The following is a 23089-nucleotide window of genomic DNA, read 5'->3' on the forward strand; positions in this document are numbered from 1 at the left end:
TATCTGTATCCAGGCTGCTAACCAAAATAGCAATGAGATAAAGATGAAGAGTAGCTCTGAATCATCTGTCAGAGAAAATGGTGCATTTTACTTTTACAGTTCTTGGCTAAGTGAGTCAGGACAGTCACCAGTGATTTGGAATAGAATATAATATCAATTAAAGGTAAAATATGCAACATTTTCGTTTCCCAGTCCAGGTTTGGGAACGCTGTTCTGGAAGTCTGCAGTAGGGATGTCACAATTCTCCAAATCCACAATTTGATTTGCCTTGCAATTTTCAGGTCACAATTCGACTCAGTTTTTCAATTTAAACAGTTTTTTAAGTGCTAATGGTTATGCCAATGTTAAATTATTGAATCTTGATTTGTAGAGGTCAACAAATCATAGGTATAATGCCCTGATAAATGTTGTTTACATTTTCAAATTCTTCATTAAAAAGACATGGTATTAAGTGTAATATAACATAAGCCATGCTGGGGATGTTTTTGTTTGTTTGTTTGTTTTTTTTTCCGGGCGTGTATCGGGCATCGCAAGTAGGGGGTGGACAGGAAAAAACACAAAACAAATAATGGGGAGAATCTGAGATTCTATCACTGATTTCAGTTTTGCTGTGCTCTGGATGCCATACATACATACAGTATATACAGTATAGCTACCAGAAAAATCAGTGTAACTCACATTTTAATCTGATCCCTTAAAATCAAACAAAATATTGCATTTGCAAAAGACTTACTGTCAGGAAAATATTCAGATCAGATCCTCCAAATCAAAAACTGCGCTGTTCAAAGACATTTTATAAGAATGGAGACACGCACCACTGATGTGGTGTTTTTCTAAAAAGGAATTCTCAGAGAGGATGCTCATGAAAATATGTTTGCCTAAGTGCCAAAATTGTTGCAGATCATGGCATATTGTGTTATAAAGTTGGTTGCTGTTTTTGATCATATTTTTCATGGTGATAACAGACAGGTTTACATGCTATTAAAATGGTAATCTGATTAAGCCTCATAAGAAAACAGCAGATTTTATGCACTGTAGCCATGCTGATTTTATTGGCAGCACTACATATTTTGGTGTTGCAGACAAATATCAATGTCTGATGCTGATTTTGATGCTAGTTTTCTTTCAGTACATCTATTTGTGTTAGCTATTATCATTAAATACCTTTTTATAAATAATATCCAATAGTAGACTTAATACTTACACGTCAGGAGGTTAGAGGTTTGTTTGCAAGAATATTAAGATTTGCTGCAGCGTATCATAACTGTATTTTCAAACTTCAAATCATCAAAACAAGTCTTAAAGACCCCTGACACTGGTGTTTTCGATTCCTCTGACTCATTTGGCTTTTTCTCAGGTTTAAGTTGGGCAAAACTATGCTGGGAATGACATGAAGTCACCATAACACCATGCACTAATAAGAGTTCAATTTGTGGGAAAAGGAAGCTGTCTGCACCCTGAAATTTGCAAGGTCCAAAAGTTTTCATTAATGCAAAATTTTAACCTTCAGTGTCTTTGTAAGGCACATAATATGGTGTAATTTGACAGGGGTGTCAGGAAGATGGCAATCCTTAAAAAGCAGGCTGAAAAAATGTCTTACTACTTTATGTTTTTTCTTTCAGTTAAACACCTGCTTGGTTTTATGCTTTTGTTGTAGTTAATAAGTTCATCTGGGGGAGAGACGAAAACTAATCAGCCATCCAGCAGCCATTCATTAACTGGGATTGTGTCATTTCCATTAAAAACTTCAGAGAACTTAACTTAAACCCCTGGCCTCGCTCTTGCAATCGGAAATATATACAAGACAAGGTTGCCCCCTGTTGGACAAAGAAAGAAATTCAAGAGGTGTTCAAATAACTGGTAGGATTTCTCATCACATTTTTCTTCGTTTATCACCAAAAAGATTTTATTTGACTAATTCATCAAAGGAGTTGCTGACTTTCTGTCATTACTTAAAAACATTTTACTATTCGGCTACGAGGTTTAATCAGTTCTGACCACTGCCCAAGTGAGTGGTGTGTTCAAGACTTTGATATATTACTGTGATAGTACTTCCCCAATTTGAAAGACCAACCAAACACTGTCACATCACAGCAAAAAGGACCTGGGTTCCACCCAGCTCCTCTGTGTGTAAAGTCTGTCATGTCTCTGTGGATTTCCTGCAACAGTTCTGTGGTTATCTGTGTGTGTCAGTGTGTGTTATCACCGTGGCAGTCTGCCCAGGGTGCACCTTGTTTCCTGCCCAGTGCATGAGAGGGTAAGCTACACCGTGTCCTGCAACCCTGCAGAAAACAAATGGAAATTTAATCGCAAACTTGTAACTTAAATTATGATCTCACAATATTTTCAGCAGGCAATTATGTATACTTTTAAATATAATAATATGCCCCTTTTATCTTTTGGAACATGTCTTCCTTTTCATTTCTCTTTTTACATTGTATTACAGTAGCTTTATACCATCATACTTGTGCAATATGTAACATTTATTATATGCAAAACATTGTATATAATTGTCTAATGCCTTACACATTTCCCTTCAAGGCAAAAAAAAATTACATTAACATGTATGAGGTAGGTCTACCAACAGGCCTCATGCTACATTTGTGCTGAATCTGTGGTCTTTGTTTTGTGTTTGGTGTATATAGTATTTGCAGTGGTGGGAGATAACAAAATACTTTTAGTACTGTGCTTAAGTAAACTTTGTCATACATGTCTATTTTATGCAACTTACAAGTGGTGATGAAGTGCTGTATCACTAATCTAACCAGTAGCATACAAAGCATCTAAAACTGGCTCCACGTTGACTAGGTACAACATTAAAAGCCTGTTACAGGAAGAACAGAAGAACAGAATAATATTATTCTCTTTAATAATCATAATAATCAGAAACACTGTATGGATCTCCTGGGGGGGATTTGGTGTTATTACAGTTGCTCCCATTTATTAGAAAATAGAAATTATAAGAAAATAGAGATGAGTATGTAAAAATACATACATCATACAACAGTATACATATATACATAATAATATACATATAGAAAAAATGCTAAAAGACAGAGTCTTATAATAAGTGTTTTAAGATATAAGAATATTAGAAATCAGAGTATAGGTTGGTTGAAATGTTTAGTATAAATAAATAAATAAATGCAGTATTGATGACTGTATGCACTGCTGAATTAGACTACTATTATTACTAATTATTGCAGAAAATAGCTGTACTGTTGATATTGTACAAAGGAGCCATTCTACATAAGAAGTACTTTTGGTACTTTAATTACATTTTGCTGACAATACTTCTGTACTATTACATAAATAATATTATTTCATTCGTAACTTTTACCACCAGTATTTTCAGACTATGATCTGCTACTTTAGCTTGAGTAAAAAATCTGAGTACTCCCTCCACCACTGAGTACTTGTGAGTGTATTGCGTCATGACAGAGGCCAAATCACGCTTCACAAACAACGACCTGGGAGGTAACCAATAGGATGGGGTGCTACCACAGTTCAGAGCGGCGTTGACCAATGGGATGTCCGGAAGTTTGAAGCGGGCGTCACTTCCTGTTTGGAGGTCATATGACCAAATTGAAGTCGTGTGATGTGAATTTTCCTGTTGTAGCAGTCAGGCTGCACCATCAGTACCGGGGACATCGTGTCCAGTACAGACACTTCAGGGAGGTATGTATGAGCAGCATGTTAGCTCGTCTGTACTCACAAATACTCACTGCTTCAGTCTTGTTCGTGTTGTGTGAGCTTGTTAGTCGGCCACTCCTTTTGTCGTCGCGGTTGGTTTTTGTGTCAAATTGACACCAGAGCTACTGTTTAGGCTGAAACTTGACTCTGACTGTCTCGTGTTTTTTTTAAAGGACTTTGGCTTAAATCTATAAAACGATACTTTTTTACTTTGTTATCGAGCTGCTTAACTTGTTTATACTGAGTTGGTGCAGGAAAAGTTCGCTCGTTTCTCTTCGGTGTACACTTTGTTTGTTCCAGTGGTGGAAAATAACTATAACTACAATTTTGAGGTACTTCACAGAGTGTTTATATTAAGTTACTGTACACTACTAGATAGTCCACTAACGTTAGATCTCAGAGGGAAATATTCTCTACATTTACTATATGACTTAAGTTACTTTGCAGACTCAAGATACAAAAAATACTATAATACGACTAATAAATGATGCATAATTGTAGATTAAACCGCCCAGTCGTCGTAAATATATGTTCTGTAAAACGATATGATCCATACATTTGATTGTATTGCAAGTACCAAAACAAAGTGGTAAGTGTTTGTTCAAGACCTCAGTTCAGTTGAGTCTTTATTGACAAAAATTAGACAGTGTTTAGTGTTTCTGTACCAGTCCTGTGTGCAGGTTGTCTTTTTTTTATGTTTTATTTTTTATTTATTTATTTTTAAATCTATTTTGTGTGCCCATGACTTTTTCTTCTTCTTTATTTCTCATAGTATCGAGTCTCACTTTCCGATACTAGTGTTGTATGAAAGTTTAAAATTTTGGTATTGTGACAGCTTTAGTTTGAGGTCTGTTGATCTTAGGTGTTTGTGCCTTCATCTGCACATTATTTATTCTCATTTTGATGTACTTTAACTGTGTTCTTGGACATCTTATGCATATTTTTGTCTTTGTATTTTATTATATTTTAATGTATCTGGCTGCTATGACAATTTAATTTCCTTCCAGGATAAATAAAGTCATTTATCTATCTATCTATCTAGTCATTAAATGAGCCCCTTGATTAATAAATAATTCCATCAATAATTATCATCCAGAATATTATATTATATTACATGATATTATATTATATTATGAAATGGCCTATTCTGCATAATGAGCAGACTACTTTTAGTTCAGTACTTTCAGTATATTGTACTGATTAAATAAATGAAAACTATTCATATAAAGAATCAGTTAATCATTGCAGCTGTAATTTTAGGCTAATGTTGTTAATTTGTGTTCAGTGGATGATGTGCTGTCTGACTTTTCTTTTGCAGCTTTTGTGGGTGAACCACACACCATGGATCTATCAGCCCACCTGCAGCTGAGCCTCCCCTCAGCCTGAGTGCCAGCATCCTCCCTCAAACATCATGGATCCTCACCAGCAGGCTAACCTGCTTCCTCCGCCCAGTGCAGAGTACTTTTCCTGGGACTACCGTCTCCAGCTCATTGGCCTGGGCTTTGCCTTTTATACAGCAGTATTCCTCCTCTCCCACCTCTTGTCTCTGGCTCTGTCCCGCACTTACAATTCCCTGTTAGCTAAGGAGAAGGTATTCTGGGACCTTGCAGCAACTCGGGCAGTATTTGGTATCCAGAGTACCGTAGCTGGCCTCCGGGCCTTGACTGAGGACTCTGCGTTGAGCAGAGACAGAGTGACGGGACAAGCAGACTGGTCTTGGTTCAATGTCCTCACAGCCACTGGGTTCTTCGTGTTTGAAAATGTAGCTCTACACACATCTAGTGTGGTGTTTCGGTCATTTGACCTCCCGCTGGCAACACACCATTTCTTTGCCCTGTCAGGATATGCAGGGGCTGTGGTGTGGGACTCCCTGGGCCACTATCTGCCAATGGTGACGCTGCTGCTGGAGATGAGCACGCCATTCACCTGTATATCCTGGATGTTACTGAAGGTAGGGGCCTTATATTATTTTTGTGTTGAGTTAAACCTCCTGTCATCACTTTCTCTTATATCTTCACATGATTTCTTTCCTTCATCACATTCTAGCAGAACTTGCAGTTACCAAATTATTGTTTGCCATCTGCAGAGTTCCAAGGACTCTAGTTGCTTGTGATGCTGCTAGTTTTCTTAGAGTTTCCTGTTAGTATCTCAGCACCCGTAAAAAGGTACTGGAAGTGTCACCAGTTTTCAGTTCCTCTTTGTCTGGTCTTGTGTACCTTATGATTGTCAGCAGATAAAGTTTGCATTCTTAGAAAGAGGAAGTTTGATTTTAAAAAAAAGATTGAGCCAGTACCTAAACTTTCCCTGGTCGTCCTACTCTTGACTCAAGTGCACGTAAGTTCATGATGTGAATGTGATGTAAAAGCATGAAATTTGTGTCCTCAGCATCGTTTTGTCTCAGTTAAATTCAAATAAATTCAATTCACGTCAAACAAACTTTATTGGCATGGGAAACAGAGGTTGACATTGCAAAAGCAAATGTAAAAAAAAGTACATTGTCAAAATAAGTGTGAAATTTTAAAAAACACACATAAAATGTACATAAACAGAAATTGGTACAAAGATGTCTTAAAATAAGTTTTAGTTTTTTAATTCAAAAACAGCAACTTACTGGATAGTTCAAAAAAAGAAAAAAGTTGCCAAGATAGTGCAAAGTTTAGAAATTCTGTGTAAACATTCACTACCTATGTCCAGAGGTCAGCACAGTGCAAATGGTCAGTGCAGGAAAACGCAGGTGGCTGACAGTCTCTCTCTCCATCTTTCTTCCTCCCTGACAGGCTGGTTGGGCGTGCACCCTGTTTTGGAGAGCCAACCAGTGGGTGATGATCCACGCTTTCCACTGTCGCATGGTGCTCACCTATTACATGTGGTGGGTCACTTTGAACCACTGGGGAGAAATCAGCACCCACGTGGCCCTGCCCCAGCGTTTGCTCTTCTTCACTGGCCTTGCCCTGCTCACGTTTATCATCAACCCCATCTGGACGCACAAGAAGACCATGCAGCTGCTTAATCCGGTGGACTGGAACTTTGGCAACAAGCCGGCGCCCCTGAACGGTGCCACACAGGGTCAGTCTGAGGCTTCTGTCAAACCCCACGCCAGCTGAGGGCTACCAAAGAGGTCATTTCTTATCTGAATGATGCCGGTTTTCTTTCTTTTTTTTCTTTTTTAATGACTGAGAAGTCACTTTGAGAGTGATGATAGTAAGATTTAGCTATTATGAAACTTTTGTAAACTTTAATGCATTCTTTTAAGCGAACTTTGCTGTTCAAAAAAGCCCTGAAATGTTAGTAATGAATGTCTGGCACTAGCTTGATAAAGTTTACAGCATTGTCTTCCCTCAAGCGTTACTGTCAGGCAGTTTTCATGATGGTTTGTTTTTGAAAAAGATGTTGGGCTACAACTAATGATTATTTTCATCATTGATTAATCTACTAATTATTTTCATGATTAATCAATGAATCCAGTGTATAAAATGTCAAAAAAAGCCCAAAGAACAAGCCCTAAGTCATGTCTTCAACTTGCTTCTTTTGTCCAACCAAGAGTCCAAGACCTGAAGACTCTTCATTTACTGTCATACATGACACAGTATATATAAATTTAAGAAGCTGGAACCAGAAAACGTTTCACATTTTTTGCTTGGAAAATGACTGAAACGATTAAATGATTATCAAAATGCTGCCTTAGAAAGAATATGAATTTTCCACCTCATTAGCTTAGCTTTTAACAGGTAGAGGTGGTTCATGCAGGACCGTGGAATGAGGCTCTGCTTGTTTCAGTCTCCTTCAGGACACTGAGTTGCAAAATATCCACTTAACCAGTCATATGATTGATTATTTATTCACATTATGAAAAATAAATGAAACAGCACTTCTTACAAGAGTCATTCAAAAGTAAAAGTAAAAAGAAATGTACATCTATAGTAGTTAAAGATTTACATACTGTAATAGTTGAAGGTTTTGCACTATATATATCTTTATCTACTCACAGCTGCTTTCAGTCTGTTGCTATTTATAATGCAGTTGATCTATCAGGTAAAGGAAGCATAGTAACGTGTACTCGGAGATCCGATACGAGGGAGACAGAAGAGCAGTAGTCTTTGTCACACACGGCTCCATTGTCACTTTCACAACAGATAACAGCCATTCAGCACTGATTGGATAGTTTAGGCAGGACAATTGGTTTAAATTTAAAGAATAAGGTTCTACGGGTTGGTCATTGGCGGTATTAGGTACTAAGTGGACAATTAGATCACTCCATTCATGAGTCATATTGGCGTCTTTGGATTGCTTCTGTCCTCTTTCAGTGGAGAGTCAAATATTTACCGTGGTCATAAAAGAAAAGGCCTTCGACAGATTCTTCTTTGTTTTGTTGGTGGACAAAGCTCAGGATTTGTTCACTCCACAAAGGCTCTTTGTCTAAAAATGGAGATGTGATGTGACAAAACTGAAGCAGTGTTGATAAGAGAATAAACAAGTAACATTTTGATCATGACAGTTTTTTTGTATGAGTCACATACAGTTTTAATTAAGTATTATTTCTTTTATGTTCAAACTTTTAATAAGATTTTTGCTTTGTGTTTTTCCACACAATGGCCTTATTGTACTGGAAATATTGACTTTGTGTGTTTGTTTTGTCTGTTGTCATCTGGCACAAATCTTTCTATTATTGTCACTCTGCTGCAAACTTTCACATCCTTTTAGATACAGTTTCTCACATTTCTCAGCGTGTTGGCAGTAACAGCATTTCTAGTGTATGTAATTTTGTTTACAAGCTTCATAATTTTAGACATTTTATTTTTACTATTGGTATTGATTGATGTTAAAAATGTTGTATCTTGAGGATATTAAGCAGCTACTTAAATTGGGCCTAAGGGCTGACTCAAAGTTCCCCAGCACATTATGAATCAGCCTACTGCACTGGTTACTGAACAGTTAAAGACATGCAAAAAAGTTTTTGCTTGGTATTTTACTGCCTGGTGTTTCTAACAATAAGCTCAGTGATCTGCATAATTTTGCGGAGTCAAATCCAAAACCCCCTCAAATCTGAAACATGGGCCGATGTAAGAAGGAAAGTACTGGCTTTGACTCGTCAAAATTACCCAGATAACTATAGACTCCCTCATGAAACCAGTGTCAGCGTGATGATGAAGACACACTGTTTTGTACTTTTGTGTGTATAAACAAACTCACTGACTAACTTGACGCAAATACAAAATAGGAAACAATAAAAACACTGGAATGTATTTTAATCAGCTAATTTATAAACCAAATAATTATTTTGTCCTTCAACTGTACCAGAGCCTGTGAGTAAATAAAATAATAATAATAATAATATTAATAACATTTCAATGTATTGACTAATATTATTCATTTAAATCCAAAGTTACACCAGGGCATTGAACTTTCATGTACACTTTTAATTCATTTAAAGTATTTAAAACTATACAAACACACACACAAATAGAACAACTTGAATTAAGAAAAATCACATATTCATAGTGATAGGTCACTATCAGGCCAATAATATTTGAACAACAAACACACTGATCAGATGTTACAATGTCATTACTAAAAAATTACTAATATTAGATAGAGTTGGATTTTCTCTTTGCATCACATTTGTTATGACAGCATAGATTTAACATTATGCGATGGATGGCTGTGTGATTCCCTGTAAATTTGACACCATATGCCAGACTATTCAACTTCCTATTTGTGTTCTGAAATGCATTAATTTGGTTGCAAAATAAAATGTTTTTTGGTTTTTTGGTTTTTTTTTTACATTCAGTGTTGTGTCCATTGGTTTTACTTATTCCTGAATTCATCAAGATTGTGTGAATTAGAGCATCTGCCTGTAGGTGGCAGTATGGGAGTAATTATCTCGTCAGTATGTGACCCTAGTTTTGTTTTATATGACCAGGCATCTATGAGTTTGACGCATCCAGTCCAGGTTTTGTTGTCCTTAATTGATTATAGAGAAACGAAACTTTTTCACTTACCTCACTTTTATGCTTGCAGAGTTTGGATCGAAGATGTGATTTTTTTTCTACAAACCTGAAGAAACGAAAGAAACTTTTATCCGTGTTATCAGATTAATTTGACAACACGATTTCAGTATAATGTGATGTAAGGAAATAAACATTTCCCAAAGTCCCTGACTGCAGTTTTCTATTCCAGTTATAAAGGATAACATGCGTAAAATGTTCGTTTGTTTACAAGCAAGACACTACAAACTTTATTCCACCATCATATCCAGACAGCTGTTTCGAGGGGAGCCACCTCACACGTCACGTGGGCAGTTTGGAACTCCTCTGTCTGGGTCGTGTCTAGAGGAGAACCCCAGGTTCGCGAAATATCTCGCGAGAATGAACATTTTGACCAAACTATGACCTTTCCCTGACTCGTACCAAGTGTTTCCTGTCCCTAAACATAATCTTAGCCTAACCACAGAGTCATTAAACATACTTACTTCGCACAACGTGTATTATAAGGAAACGACCTGTACACATCTCGCGAGAGTTTTACAGATTTGGAATTCCCTTCTAGACACGACCGTCTTTCCAATCCTAGCCGATCCCACTGGAGAATACGTTGGAAGTTTGATTGACGTGCGATGCAGCCAATCACAGCTCTCCCAAGTCGACTCGTCGACCAATCAGCCGTTTAGAGTCGGTAAAGGGGTTTTCATGGATGGAGTCAGCTTGTATCGAAGAGGGTTAAGTCAGAAGGATACTGAGCGAAAACTGGATCTGTTTTGATGTGTTTTAAGTTGTGTGGAAGTTTCACATGCATTACGTTTAACACTTGCACTTTGTTACAGCGAAGGAATAAGCTAATTCTTCTGGGGAAAAGTCAGAAAATGGTGAGTTGAGGACATTTTTGTAAGTTTCTGACAAAGTTTTAAATTTCCCTAACATCAAGTTTGGCTAACTGTAAGTTCAGGTGAGTAGCACGTAACGTTAGGTTAACGTTAAATATTTGCTAAAAGTCACGTAAAGTGTGTATTATAGTGACATAAATTTGTTTTTGTTTTTTGAACCAGTGTATTGGGAGATGGCTATAACGTGGCGTCTCAGCTAACTCTGCCAAGTTGCCAACACTGTCAACTATCTCCTGTAGGAGAGACAGACACCGCCGTTCTCCACGCCTTTATGTGTAGTTAGTTAATTAATGCGTCCTAATCTCGAAATGAACGCTTACAAAAACTTTAAATGTGTCATCTAAACATTCGGCGTTATTTCTGAATAAATCAACTGAACAGGATGACACATTTTCCCAGGCTTTTATTTTGTAATGTTACATTTTGATAGTGTTGGGCACAATGTCATACTTTTCTGAACCCCCTGTCTCTTTTCATGGATGCTATTGCAGGTGCAAGGTAACTTTTCGCCTTGAAAAGACCTACTAAGTTTGCCATTTGATACTAACCATAATTTTTAATATATGCAAAATATATATCCCTACATAGAAAAAATAAGAATCCCTCACCCAAAGCTCACCAAAAATTATTAACAAGTGTGCATATCTTCCTGGGCTGCAGCAGTCAGCCTAACTACAAATTCAAGTAGTCATGCATAGCATTCCTCAGTGAAAGCACTGCACAGCTTCAGTCAACTGGAAGATCCGTCTAAACAGGTAGTAAAACCATGATTTAATTAAACTGTTTCCCTTAGAAGTTGCCTTCCTGCACAGCAAAATACAAGTGCTTTCAGGAATCTTTTAAGCTTAGCCAAGCCTCCAAAAATGATTAAATACGACAAGTTCTTTGATCTTTATTTGTATTGTCTGGTGTCAGGCATGTCCATGTTCAGTCAGCCAGTACATGGGTGAGATGGAGCACTGAGGGGGTAACACACACATGTATGTACACAAAAATCTCCACTGGTAATTTGTTAAGCAAATAACCAGAGTGGCCTGGCTGTAAATACAGATGCTTAATGCCTCCCCTACTGTAATAACACCTAGTGAAGGCTGTCCCGGGAACACACATCAGTTTTTCCTTGCTCAAATTCACTGCAGTTTCCTAATGTAAGCACTCATGTAAGTGATGTAGACACAGAGTCCTTCTTCATCAGACCACAGCTGCTTTTGCAGGCAGTGTTTTCACCTTTGGGACAAAACTATTGGTGTTTCGAGGAAAGGGATGTTGGCAGTCAGTGCTAATGCTCTTGGCCATATCTGTTATGTAGATGCTTGGGGAGACAGTATTTTAGCATCTTATCAATACTTTTGTCATTAGCATGAAAACATGGAGTATAGCCAACTGCAATATCCTCTCCTGACATTGTTACAGCCTGTGAAAACAGATGCAGTCCAGTGGAGGAATGCCAGGAATTGCTAATTGCTAAAGTAATTGTGACGAGGTAGTAACTCTACTTTGCCATTTATAGCGGCTCATGGAAATGCCTTCTGTTTACCGTGACTAAGCTTGGGGTGTTAGAGTACACAGTGGTAGAGCAGAGGAGCATACCATTCATTTTTAGAAAGGCAGTTATGAATTCACTGTCCACCCACCACCATCCCACCAATGATCCACTGAGATAAAACATGGATTAGCAACATAGTTCAGCAACAGCTGGGAAAGAACAGCCACTGCTCTCCTGCAGGTGGATGTGTGAAATTGTTCAAATACCACACACTTGTTTTGCAGTGGGAACATGTCCTATAGATGTAGTGCATAGTAGATATTTTTAGTATGCACCTTACCATACGTTGCAAGTCACAAGTCAATACTTAGTCAAGTCCCATTGTCCCAAACTTTGAGTTTCAGGTACTAAAAAAGCACTGTCAACCAAATGTAATGCAGTTTTAACAACAGTCTCAACATACTGTTCTTTATGCAGCTTCAAATGTTAAACAAAGTTGGAAGTTGTTGTGTCTTTATGTCTAATTTTTAAACCACATGTTTTGCATGCTGTAATTTAGAGATGACACAATTATCGAGTCCACAATAAACTACCATTAAATTCCCTTTGAGTAGTATCAAGCTACTGTTTCAAATTTAAATTAGCATTGAAACCGTGTTTGATTGCTGCACTTTGAAAAACTTACTGTAAATAATCAACAGAATCAACCAAAGTTAAAAAACAGTTTCCCAGACAGAGACACAGCAGCAACATGGATTTGTTTTGAGTCGGTGAAAACAGTGACATCACAAAGGACGTGATGCCATTTCAAATCATTGAGAGGTTTTCAATATAAAAGTTGGTCAAATGAATGCAGACAGAGAGGGAGAATGACATTTTCAGCATTTTCGACAACAAACAATACCACAGTAGCACTGATTACTGTGTTAAATTTGGTCACTATAATGGTGATGTGAAATTTTCATACCATTCCATCTGCACTGCACTGTGTTGTTTTTGCTGGATTGGTTCAAAGGAAATAGATCTGGGCGTTAGTTAATTACTTAATTCAGGAAATTAAGGGAAAATAAATTATTCTTGGTACTTTCTAAATAACATTGGCCATTGGCGTTAAGGTTCAAGTTGAGTTGCAAGTCTTTTGTTATTTTGTCAAGTCGAGACTGTCTCAAGGCCAAATCTTGTGAGTCTATGCCTCTGATATGTTGTATACAGTTTGTAAGTTTATTTTTATGGCATATTCATGTTAATCAGGGTTTTGACACAAAAGAAAAGTCCTCAGACAGAATTGGACCATATGTTGCCATTATATGTTACATGGTAGACATCATATACCCACCAAATCACCAAGATGCTTTCATTTTAAACACAGCTCTTGCTAGTGCGATGCTCTATGAATTGAGCTACAGATGACAGCTGAGTACAGTCAGGGGTCAGTGGCAACCTTGGCCTCAGAAAGTGTCTCCATCCTTTGAAGTCAGTGCAATGACTGCCACTCTAACAATCAAGAGTACATTGCGGTTTTCCTGTGGCCGCTGATTGTTGTCAGACTCAGTAGCTCCATTCATATTAAAATGCATTCAGAGCATAAATCCAGCCTGTCAGGAAAAGCTCTTTGAAGCAATCGCTTATCCACTGCTCACCATACACTAGATAGTGTTCTTCTGGAGCTCTCACAGCTTTGGCGTGGCTCATTGGGAGGGTGGGGACCAGTTAGGAGTGACAGCCAAGGCTGCGGTTTCCTCTGTTTTCAAATGGACACCACGTTTCAAAGATTTTACAGTCCGAGTCTTTCATTTTGTCCAGTGCTGTAGGGCCTTGTATTTTGTCTCTTTAACTGAAAACAGAATATGCTTCCAAGTTGAGGCCAATGTAAAAAAAAAAAAACAAAACCAAAGATTAAGGTTGTAATGTAAATATGTCTGTAATGCGGTATTATAATGTTGAATGACCATGCATCATAGTGGTTTTACTACATACTGTTATGTAGCGGATGACAGCTTAGCATTTACCACATTATGCTTAGAAACATAGTTTCAGAGCTTGTGAGCTAAGTCTATTTTGGAGAACACAGTGTTGAGAACATGATAAGAATGGAGCTTCTCAGGCACAAAACTACTTGGTTAGGGTTAAGAACATAAATGCTTGATGAAGTTTGGGCTAAAATAATTGGTACACAAAGGAAGAAGGTAATATGAAGAGCGACAAAGTCTGTGTTAGGAGGACGACGAGGTGGAAGCTTGGGTCAAGCCTAGGATTTTAACTTCTCCTGTGAAGTAAAGTTATTTTTATCCAAACCATTCCTTAATCTATCCTTCCTTAAATATCCCTTGATTGTCATGGGAAATCAAAAATATGAATCTGCTGCATGTAGAACCAGTCACATTGCAATCTCTTGCACACTAGTTTGGTAGAGTTAACATGTTGCAGCCGGGGAACACAGCCACAACCATAGCTCAAGCTCGTTGTCCCTCACATTTCCAATAGATCACACCTCTGACACTAAAAGTACTGCAGCCCTGCAGGCTTGATTATTGATGTTCATTCACTGTAATCCACACCCGTTAGGCCAGTAATTATAATTGGTAGCTGATGGGGAATACCAGAACATCTTCTGGTCTTCTGGTTGTGTTGAGGGTAGGTTATGTTACACTGTGTTGGGGATTGGGTGGTGTATGTGTAAAAACTCTGCCGTGCATGAGGACACTACCACAGAAACAAAGGAGAAATGAGATTATGAGGACAATTGCTTGTTTAGCTGTGATCGATGTGTCGATGCATGTTTCCAATTTGTCTTTTGCTGATCTAATCAACAATTTCTTGCCAGGAGTCAGGATTTCTCACTATTGATAGTCAGCTATCTTGTGCCTGTTTGTAAGCTTCCCCACCCCTTTTGAGGTTAGGGTGGTTGTTGAAGTGTGGTTTGTTGTCGAGGCTGGTTGGCCCAGATACTGTGATACTGTGAAGGTTGCAAGGTTGATCCTGCATGAGCTACAGTACTTTTGATTTGACGTTTAGGGAACAGGCTGTGCTACCTGGCACAAACCTGTGGATATACATCATCTCATCACCACGTTGTTCACAAAGCCGGTTTGCTCAGTTGTTAAGAGTGTGTTGTACAACACAAGCAATTTATAATTATGTAATGGAGAAACTATTCTTCCCTTATGACACATGAACTACACAAACCATCAGTAGAAGGCAATTGTAACTGCTATTATTTTTCAGCTCTTTAATGCTGATTGTGATTAGGCTAGAAATCGTTACCTTTTTCCTCTTTAGTATTCTGCATGGTGCCGTCCTGTCCTCCACTGAACTCCCTCACAAATACATTACAGTACTTTGTTAGGCCCGTCCGTCCACTCTTTTTAGGCCTGGGATGTGCTGTTTTTCAGTCAAAGCCTGATTACTGTAATCCTGGCAGGAGGAGAAGATTGGGACACACTGCTCAATAAAACATTCAACCAAAGAGCTGCACAGCCAAAGACAGACACTCACAACAGACTACAAGTCTCTCTCTCTGTGTCTCTCCCATACCACCCTCTCCTCCAGGCTTTTGTTTATGACTTTCAGCCCGTGTGTGGAATGCCACTTGTCATTAAGTGCGCTCCAGAAAACCCTACAGAAGAATCAAAACCCCTCACAAAATCTGGGTGTTTGCTGCAGAATAGCTTTCAGATACACACACTGTTCATTTTTGACTGATCTCTAGTAGCCATAAGTGATGGGAAAGGAGTATGGCACAAATCGGGAAAATTTGGAAAAAGGTCAGTGTTTTTCAAAATCCAGGTTTGAAACTCTAGGGAATCTGCAAGAAACATATGATTAAAAGTATGGAGAGAAGTTTTTATTTTCTTTGCAGTTACTGCAGCCTCTCTATGTCTGCAAGTCTCTCTTATCTTTTTAGATGAAGTGTCATTTGTGCATTATTATGAATTTATAGGAAGACGAGCATGTGTGCTTGCTCAGCTCATCCTTGATTTAAAGGGCCAGTAAGTGTGATATAGTGGCATCTAGCAGTGAGTTTGTTGATTGCAATCACCTCGTCTCACTCTCTCCTTCCAAGTGTGTAGGAGAAACTACGGTGGCCGTGAAACTCACTCACCACTGCCACTTTAGAAACAAGGTGGTGCAACATAGCGGCTTCCATGAAAGAGGACCTGTGCCCTCTTTAGATATAAACAGCACATTCTAAGGTAACAAAACACAATGATTTTTATTTTCCAGTGATTGCAGACTCCTTAAAATATAACTAGATATATTATATTCAATTTCTGTCATTTTCTGTCAGTAAATCCCTGCAAATCTTACACCCTGGACCTTTAAAATTAAGTGATATTATAATTGAATAAATAATAACAAGCTAATACAATTTTCATAGTGTGAGATGGGACAAACAAAACTTGCGAAATGTAGTTAATTTAGGGTTAAAGCTATAATGATTAACATTTCTGCATAAAATAAAAACATGTTATATATTTAAATGTACCATATGGTATATAACTGATTTGTGTACTTATGTTATTCCAAATGATTCCAACAGTGGTCAAAAGAGAAATCTGTAATTATTCACTGTAACAGTGTGTTTCCTTGTTAGCTGCTTATTTGCCATAACCTCCCTGTAAACAAAGGATTTGTCGGATATGTCAGAGAGGGAGGAAGGAAGTGACGTGAAAAAACTTTCTGCTATGTCATGTCAGATTTTGTTCTGCAATAAAGAAAACACCTCCCATGATCCCACACTCATTCAGATGTCATCAAACTAAGTTACTTTGTTTTTGTTTTAATGTAAGAAAGTCTCCCAGCAGCAATACTTGACATATTGTACATTTAATCTACAGCAGGCTCTAAAGTAGTATGTTGCGATTTATCCTCCACTCTGTGGATTATGTTGACAGTATGTATGGGTAGGTATACATATTGTCAACATGTTTATTATCCCTGTCATTGTCTGCTCTTTAACATGAGCCATTAGAATACGCAGGTGAGCAAATTGTCTGCATTACACCAGCAGACCAGATGACTGTTTTCCTGTCTGCACAGCACAACTCAGCCTTCCCAGCGTGTAATGACATGCTCAGCTGAGTCTGTCATCAGCTGTATGGCTGATTTTACTTCCCTGGTGTCTTCCGCTCTGTCCTCAATCATTGCTCTCAGATTACAGCACCTTTTAGCCTAATTAAACACTAAGCAGCTTTGTGAAGTGATTATAAATTGGTTATAATGTATATTTTGTTGTCTTCTTGGTAAGGATTTATAAGCTACACCTACTCACCTGCCTGCTTTTGTTGAACAGTGTGAATGTGTAACTGTTTACAGTGCTGCAGTATAGACAGGTTGCTGACAGATGTAGGGAGTGCTTTTGTTGAGTTGGTCATCTCCATGGGGTGAGCCAGGTGCTTGTATGGTGCACACCACATTTGAAGTCACACCACACCACAGGCCATGCAGGATGTAATTTGTGGAAAGGTGCATTTAGTTTTCTTCAAGAAGCAGGTTTAAAAAAAAAATGAAAACCAGAATAATTATAGGAGAGAGGAGGATTGGAGGAATCTGCAGACTGGTTTCAAAGCAGGAGTGAGAAAGGCTGTCTTTGCCTCTCGACTTAATGTGAGACAAGGAACTCGAACACAGAGCCATCATGCTGTCTTAAATGTCCAGTGTTTAACATTTAAACGAATATATAAATTACAAGTATGTTTTCATTAGTCACCTGAAAATAATAGTTTTCATTACCTTAGAATGAGCCCTTTATATCTACAGAAGAGGCAGGTCCTCTTTGACAGAGGAAGCCATGTTTCTACAGTAGAATTAATGTTTCACATAACTAATGTGCTAGAATTATTTAAATAAAACTTAAAATGGGAAAAAGACACACGTTTTGTATTGTAATAATTATTGGTGATTAATTGATTGTTCAGCCAGGCTATTGGTTAAGGAAAATGCACAAAAATTTGCCATCCTATTAAGAAATACTCTTGTGCTACAGAGATGCCCTGGTGTACAAATCTTGTTCTACAGATGTAAGAAAACCCCAACAAATGCCATGTTTTTTTCAGTGAAAATGAAACATTTGATGCAAAAATGATCACGAATCATATGAAACTAGTTATAATAAGATTTCTTTTTTTTTTTTTACCATAACGTGCAGCTCTATTTTGCAGCCACTGTTGTTTCTGCTACACTTGAAAGAGGGGTTGCAGTCTACCTCCTCACTGCCAGATGCAACTTAATCCTACACAGGGGTTCTTTAATGCATATTAACAATGGAAAAATTGTTTACTCAAAAAAAGAAAAGGCTTTTTTTTTCCACTTTTACCATGTGATTTCTCTCTTCAGTGCCTCTGTGTCAAGAAGAGCACCTGAATATTTTACTTCTCCTCCCCTCCCTTCCTTCCTTTTCCTGCTGTCCAACAATGCATTTGAAGGGAGAGATGAGTCACCTCTCAAGCCTCCTGTCAGGGCTATGCTGTTAGTTGTGGCTCCAATATGTGCCAGTCACTTTACAACCATGTGTATCGTACAACTTGTTTTTAGGCTGTGCAGTATATAAACTACAGAGGGCCTCATTGTCAGTCATACTATATGGTATTGTAGCTGCCACTCTTATGTACCTTCGGATTCTCCTCTATTGTGTAGGTTGTTTCTCCTCAGGCTATGCATACTCTACCTGCCTGTTACTGCTATCTGTCAGCTGCACTGTATTGAGCAGACACTGGCCCTGTGTGTTCACATCCACTGTTCTGGCCTTGTGCCCAGTGAATAGGGTGGAGGACAAAGAAGCAGAGGATTTCACATTATTTGTAGACAAAACAAGCTTTGAGACTCAGAATGAGTTATCCTTTGGATCTTGTTTGCTGCAACACTGTGGTGTAGGCTAGTCTTAGTCAGAAGTAGACTAGTTGTGAACTTGTGTTGTGGCTGGACTACAGAGATTGCATGGATGTAATATGGGGCACGCATACCACAACAATAGCGGCTTTATGCTTCAGCGTGATGTCATGAATCTGTCATCTGTTCTTGTGGATACTAGCGAGCTGAAGAAGTCTGGAAATAGCAGCACTTTTTTTTCTAGAGGACGCCTTTGACAGAAACTGTCACCTCTGGATACGAATTGTACATCTGCAAACAAAGGCTGCGTTGCTGAGGAATGCAATGAGTCTCATGCCCATGCAGGTCCAAAGGTCTCTCCTGCCTCAGCATGCTAATGACATTTCCCTGGGCCAAAATTGTGGTTACTGTTTAGTCAAAATATGACATTGACCTCTACTCCCTAAATGCTCATACATACTGTAGGTGATTTTATTTCAAGTCATTCTATTAGTAGAATTTTGCCACCTGAGGAAACCTATAGAGACTTGATAACATTCTTGGGTTTTGGTTTACTTTCACAGTTTTTCACAGCCTGGGGCATAATGTAACCTTTTTGATAATTGAGCATGAGAATAGATTTTCCAGCACTTGAACAAATACTTCTGTAGCTGTTGCCTTTAGATATGTTTAGGTGTCTGATTTACATTTGATATTTGATGTCCTATTTTGAAGAAAATGTGCAAAGGTAATAAGGCCTGACCAGTACTGGACTTTTGAGGCAGATGCTGGAAATGGTATCAGGGAGTAAAAATCAGTTCTGATATTGATATATTAATTGATATTGCAATGATCCCTCACGTGTGCTTATCAACCACAAAGACGTGTAGCTTAATAGAGACAGAATATTTTACAATTTAACAATAAACTTCGTTGACCAAAATTACATCATGGCACTGCAATGGTTTACCTTCACTTCTGTTGTTAATCATTATAAATAACATAACATAAATACTACCACATATTAGTCATCAGATATTATTGTTCAGCATTGGCACATCACAGCTGTATCGCTCTGTATCGGTGTACATGTTGTCGGATGTATGCCAATACGAAAAATGTTTTTTTTTATTATTATTATATTTTGACAGTTTGTTTATTTTATTATTTATTTCATAGGCAGCATTTTTGGTAGGCTTATATTTAATCCTATATCTAATACTATATAAGCTTGGTGTAAGTGTATATGCAACTTAATTCAAGTTTAATATATAAAGTTGAATTAATATAAAGAATAAATAAATTTTAAAAGATTATGTTCTGTTAAAAAAGTTTCATTTTGAAACATATCACATATAAACTGATAGCGCTGTGTTATGCCAGTATTGGCCGATAATACCAGATGACTGTAACTACTGTACTTGTGGGAAAGAGGTTTATTAAAGACCTCTAGTAAATTTGCTCATTTTGATAAGGCCACAGCTGAGTAAACTAATGGGAAGGGATGCATGTTTACTATTAACTCACTTTAAATCGATTAGTACCAGAATTACCACAACAAACAAAAGTTTAAATCTGAACGTAACCCTGATTTGAATATCTTTGTTTTAGCTACAGAAACTCCACCACTTTTCTTTTCATGATGGTTACTCCACAGGGTATGGCCTATCAATCACAATAATGCTGAGCAAGCCTGTTTATAGGCATGACATTATACACGCCCACAATTAGCATATGAGAGTGCTGTGTACACTTAAACATGCAGTAGTGTCAACAGTCCCCAGGAGCGCCATAAGAGCTTCTTTTGTTTTCATTCACCCATTCATTTGTCTGAATTAGCTTTGGTTCAGATTCTGATGTTGACACAAAACGTACCAGACCGTGACCACAACACAGCCATGCTCCTCTGCTGACAAAGTGCTGCTGTGATTGAGTAACATTGAGAATAATAACAAGCGTGATTGGGCTTTCAGGGACTGACTCACTGGCTAACATGAGCCGAACCGAGCCACAAGTCTCTGACTCGTGATCTACGGAAACATTCTTCAGTGCTAAATTCATGTGGAAATACTGTGTCTATCAAGCCGTCTGTTTTGCCTTTTTATGACGTTTGTGTTTTCCCTGTAGGACTCTCTGTCGGCGTAGTTGACCCCTTTGTGCTGCTGACTGAAGAGATTCTGCAGGAGAAGAGCAGCAAGAATGGATGTGGAAGACTTTCCTCCCCCTCCTCCTGAAAGTAAAGTCAACAGAGCTTTGACACTCACACATGCCATGCACAGAGCTATTTTGGTGACATGATTGAAGAGGGCTGGCTAACATTGGCCGGTTAGCTCAGTTGGTTAGAGCAGGGTGCTAATAACACCCTGTGGGTTAGATCCTCGTACAGGTCATACCTTTTGAGTTGAGTAATGTGAACAGAAAAAGTTAAGGTAGGCTGTTGGTCAAACAGTCAAACTAAGCTAGAAATTTGATGATATTTTGTTGGACATTTTCCACTGTTTTCTGAAATTTTCTAGAACATCTGATGAATAGATTGAATGACAAAATAATCAGCAGATTAATCTACATTGATATTATCATAGTTTCAGCCCCAAGTTGAACAGAGAGCTGCTAGGAGACTTTGAAGTGCTGCTGGGCTAAACTCCAGACCCCTTTGTGTTGACAGTCTGGTCACATATTTATTTGGTATTCAGTTTTTAGAGAAATGTTACAGAGTTAGACCAGTTGTATCACCTGCTTGCCTCTCTGGGTCATCTCGTGGTCAGCCCACTTCCTGGAGGGCTGGTGAAGCTAGACAGAGTGAGCAAACAGCACAGATTCCTCTGTTCTGCTTCTTCACTGCTGTGGAGTGTGTGGGCAGAGAAGCGAGGGAGTAAGGAGGGTAAAATGTGCTGCGCTGCTGTGAATACCAGACAATGTGCCTCAGTATTAGGCTGAATACTGCTGCAGCAGCACACACACACACACATATATACATGCGCGCACAAACACACAGCCTCCAGGGATAGACAGGCCAGAGAAATGCTTCATCTCCAGCTGGCCAGTCACTTGCTTTGTTGCCAGGGCGATGCTGGAGCGGATTGTAACCCGGTGACTCACTTGAGCTGACCATTATGTAGCAGAGTGGAGATGTGGCCCGCAGAACAGAATCCATATTGTGATTATGAATTGACAATGGACACCTCAGCAATGGGATGTGTGTAAGTGTGCGCACACACACTTGCATGTGTACAGTATGTCTCCATTATCTTGTACTTTACACAGTAGTAGGCAGATGAGAGAATCCTCCAAAGAGAAGATACTTTTTAGCAGAGCCTGACCAATATATCAATATTGTAATAATTTTTACTCCCTAATATTGGTATTGGCATCAGCCACAAAAATCTATCATAAAACTATCTGTTAGTCTACTTTTTAGGTTTAGTGTATGACTGCAGTTTAGGGCTGGAAAATCCTCCCATGACTTCTTCGGTGTGTGTACAAATGTGTGCTTGCACTGTAAAGTAAGGTCAGCTTCCAGCAAGGTCTCAATAATTCAGCTGCAGGCGTGATTACTCATACAGCCAACTATCAATGGTCTCATCTACACATCGTTGCAGATGTACTATTGAAAAGCCAGTCGTGACTTGTCATCTGGCCAAATCCAATCAAACCAGGTCCTGTTCTATTCTGACACAGTCAGATGTTTCACATTGACACCACAGAGGGAGGATCAGAGTGCATATTGGGACAGTTGCTGGCATATGAATGTACAGGCCACAGCCTGTGGTACTTCTAACTATTAGCCGGCTAGCCGTGCCTTATCTCTGTGTCCCACACCGTTCATTATTGCACAGATGGAAAAAGACAGATAATATCTCTGTTTCCAGGTTTGCTTTTTGTGCCTCTCATCTCATGCAGCTGAAGTCATGGGTGCAGATGGACACAGGGTCACGGTTTTGACCTGGAACATTAGTCACAGACCATTCTCACACACACTGACTACAGGGTGAAACGACTACCTGTCAAAGCCTTAGGGAATCGTACTGGTGATTTAGTACTGTGTACATTGCTGTGAGGGGACTTCAAAGTTATTGGGTTTGCCACAGAGTTTCTCTGAGTTAAGATTTACTTGGTCACTCACTATCAGCAGACCGCTCAAGCCTGGAGGCATAACACACACAGCATGTTGCAACAGCGAACGTGGCTCTTTTCATGACAAGTGTGTGTAAAGAATAACCTTA

General features: G+C 38.6%; 2 protein-coding genes across 3 annotated transcripts in view; both read left to right on the forward strand.

Moving 5' to 3' along the window:
* The first annotated feature begins 5015 nt into the window (after positions 1 to 5015).
* Positions 5016 to 8179, forward strand: cln8 (CLN8 transmembrane ER and ERGIC protein). Its single transcript, XM_084743143.1, has 2 exons — positions 5016 to 5644; positions 6471 to 8179. Exons 1-2 carry the CDS (start codon positions 5105 to 5107, stop codon positions 6795 to 6797), a joined length of 867 nt encoding a protein of 288 aa, XP_084599269.1. The 5' UTR covers positions 5016 to 5104; the 3' UTR covers positions 6798 to 8179.
* Positions 8180 to 10403: 2224 nt separating this feature from the next.
* arhgef10 (Rho guanine nucleotide exchange factor (GEF) 10) overlaps positions 10404 to 23089 on the forward strand; it is a 60825-nt gene continuing 48139 nt past the window's right edge. For both annotated transcript variants that reach the window (XM_084741973.1, XM_084741974.1), the window contains exons 1-2: positions 10404 to 10555; positions 20994 to 21102. In XM_084741973.1, the coding sequence (XP_084598099.1) occupies positions 21066 to 21102 (37 nt within the window). In that variant the 5' untranslated portion in view covers positions 10404 to 10555; positions 20994 to 21065. The remainder of the gene's footprint in view (positions 10556 to 20993; positions 21103 to 23089) is intronic.

Source organism: Lutjanus erythropterus, chromosome 18, assembly GCF_056507025.1.
Source record: "Lutjanus erythropterus isolate fLutEry1 chromosome 18, fLutEry1.hap2, whole genome shotgun sequence".
Classification (NCBI taxonomy): Eukaryota; Metazoa; Chordata; class Actinopteri; order Lutjaniformes; family Lutjanidae; genus Lutjanus; species Lutjanus erythropterus.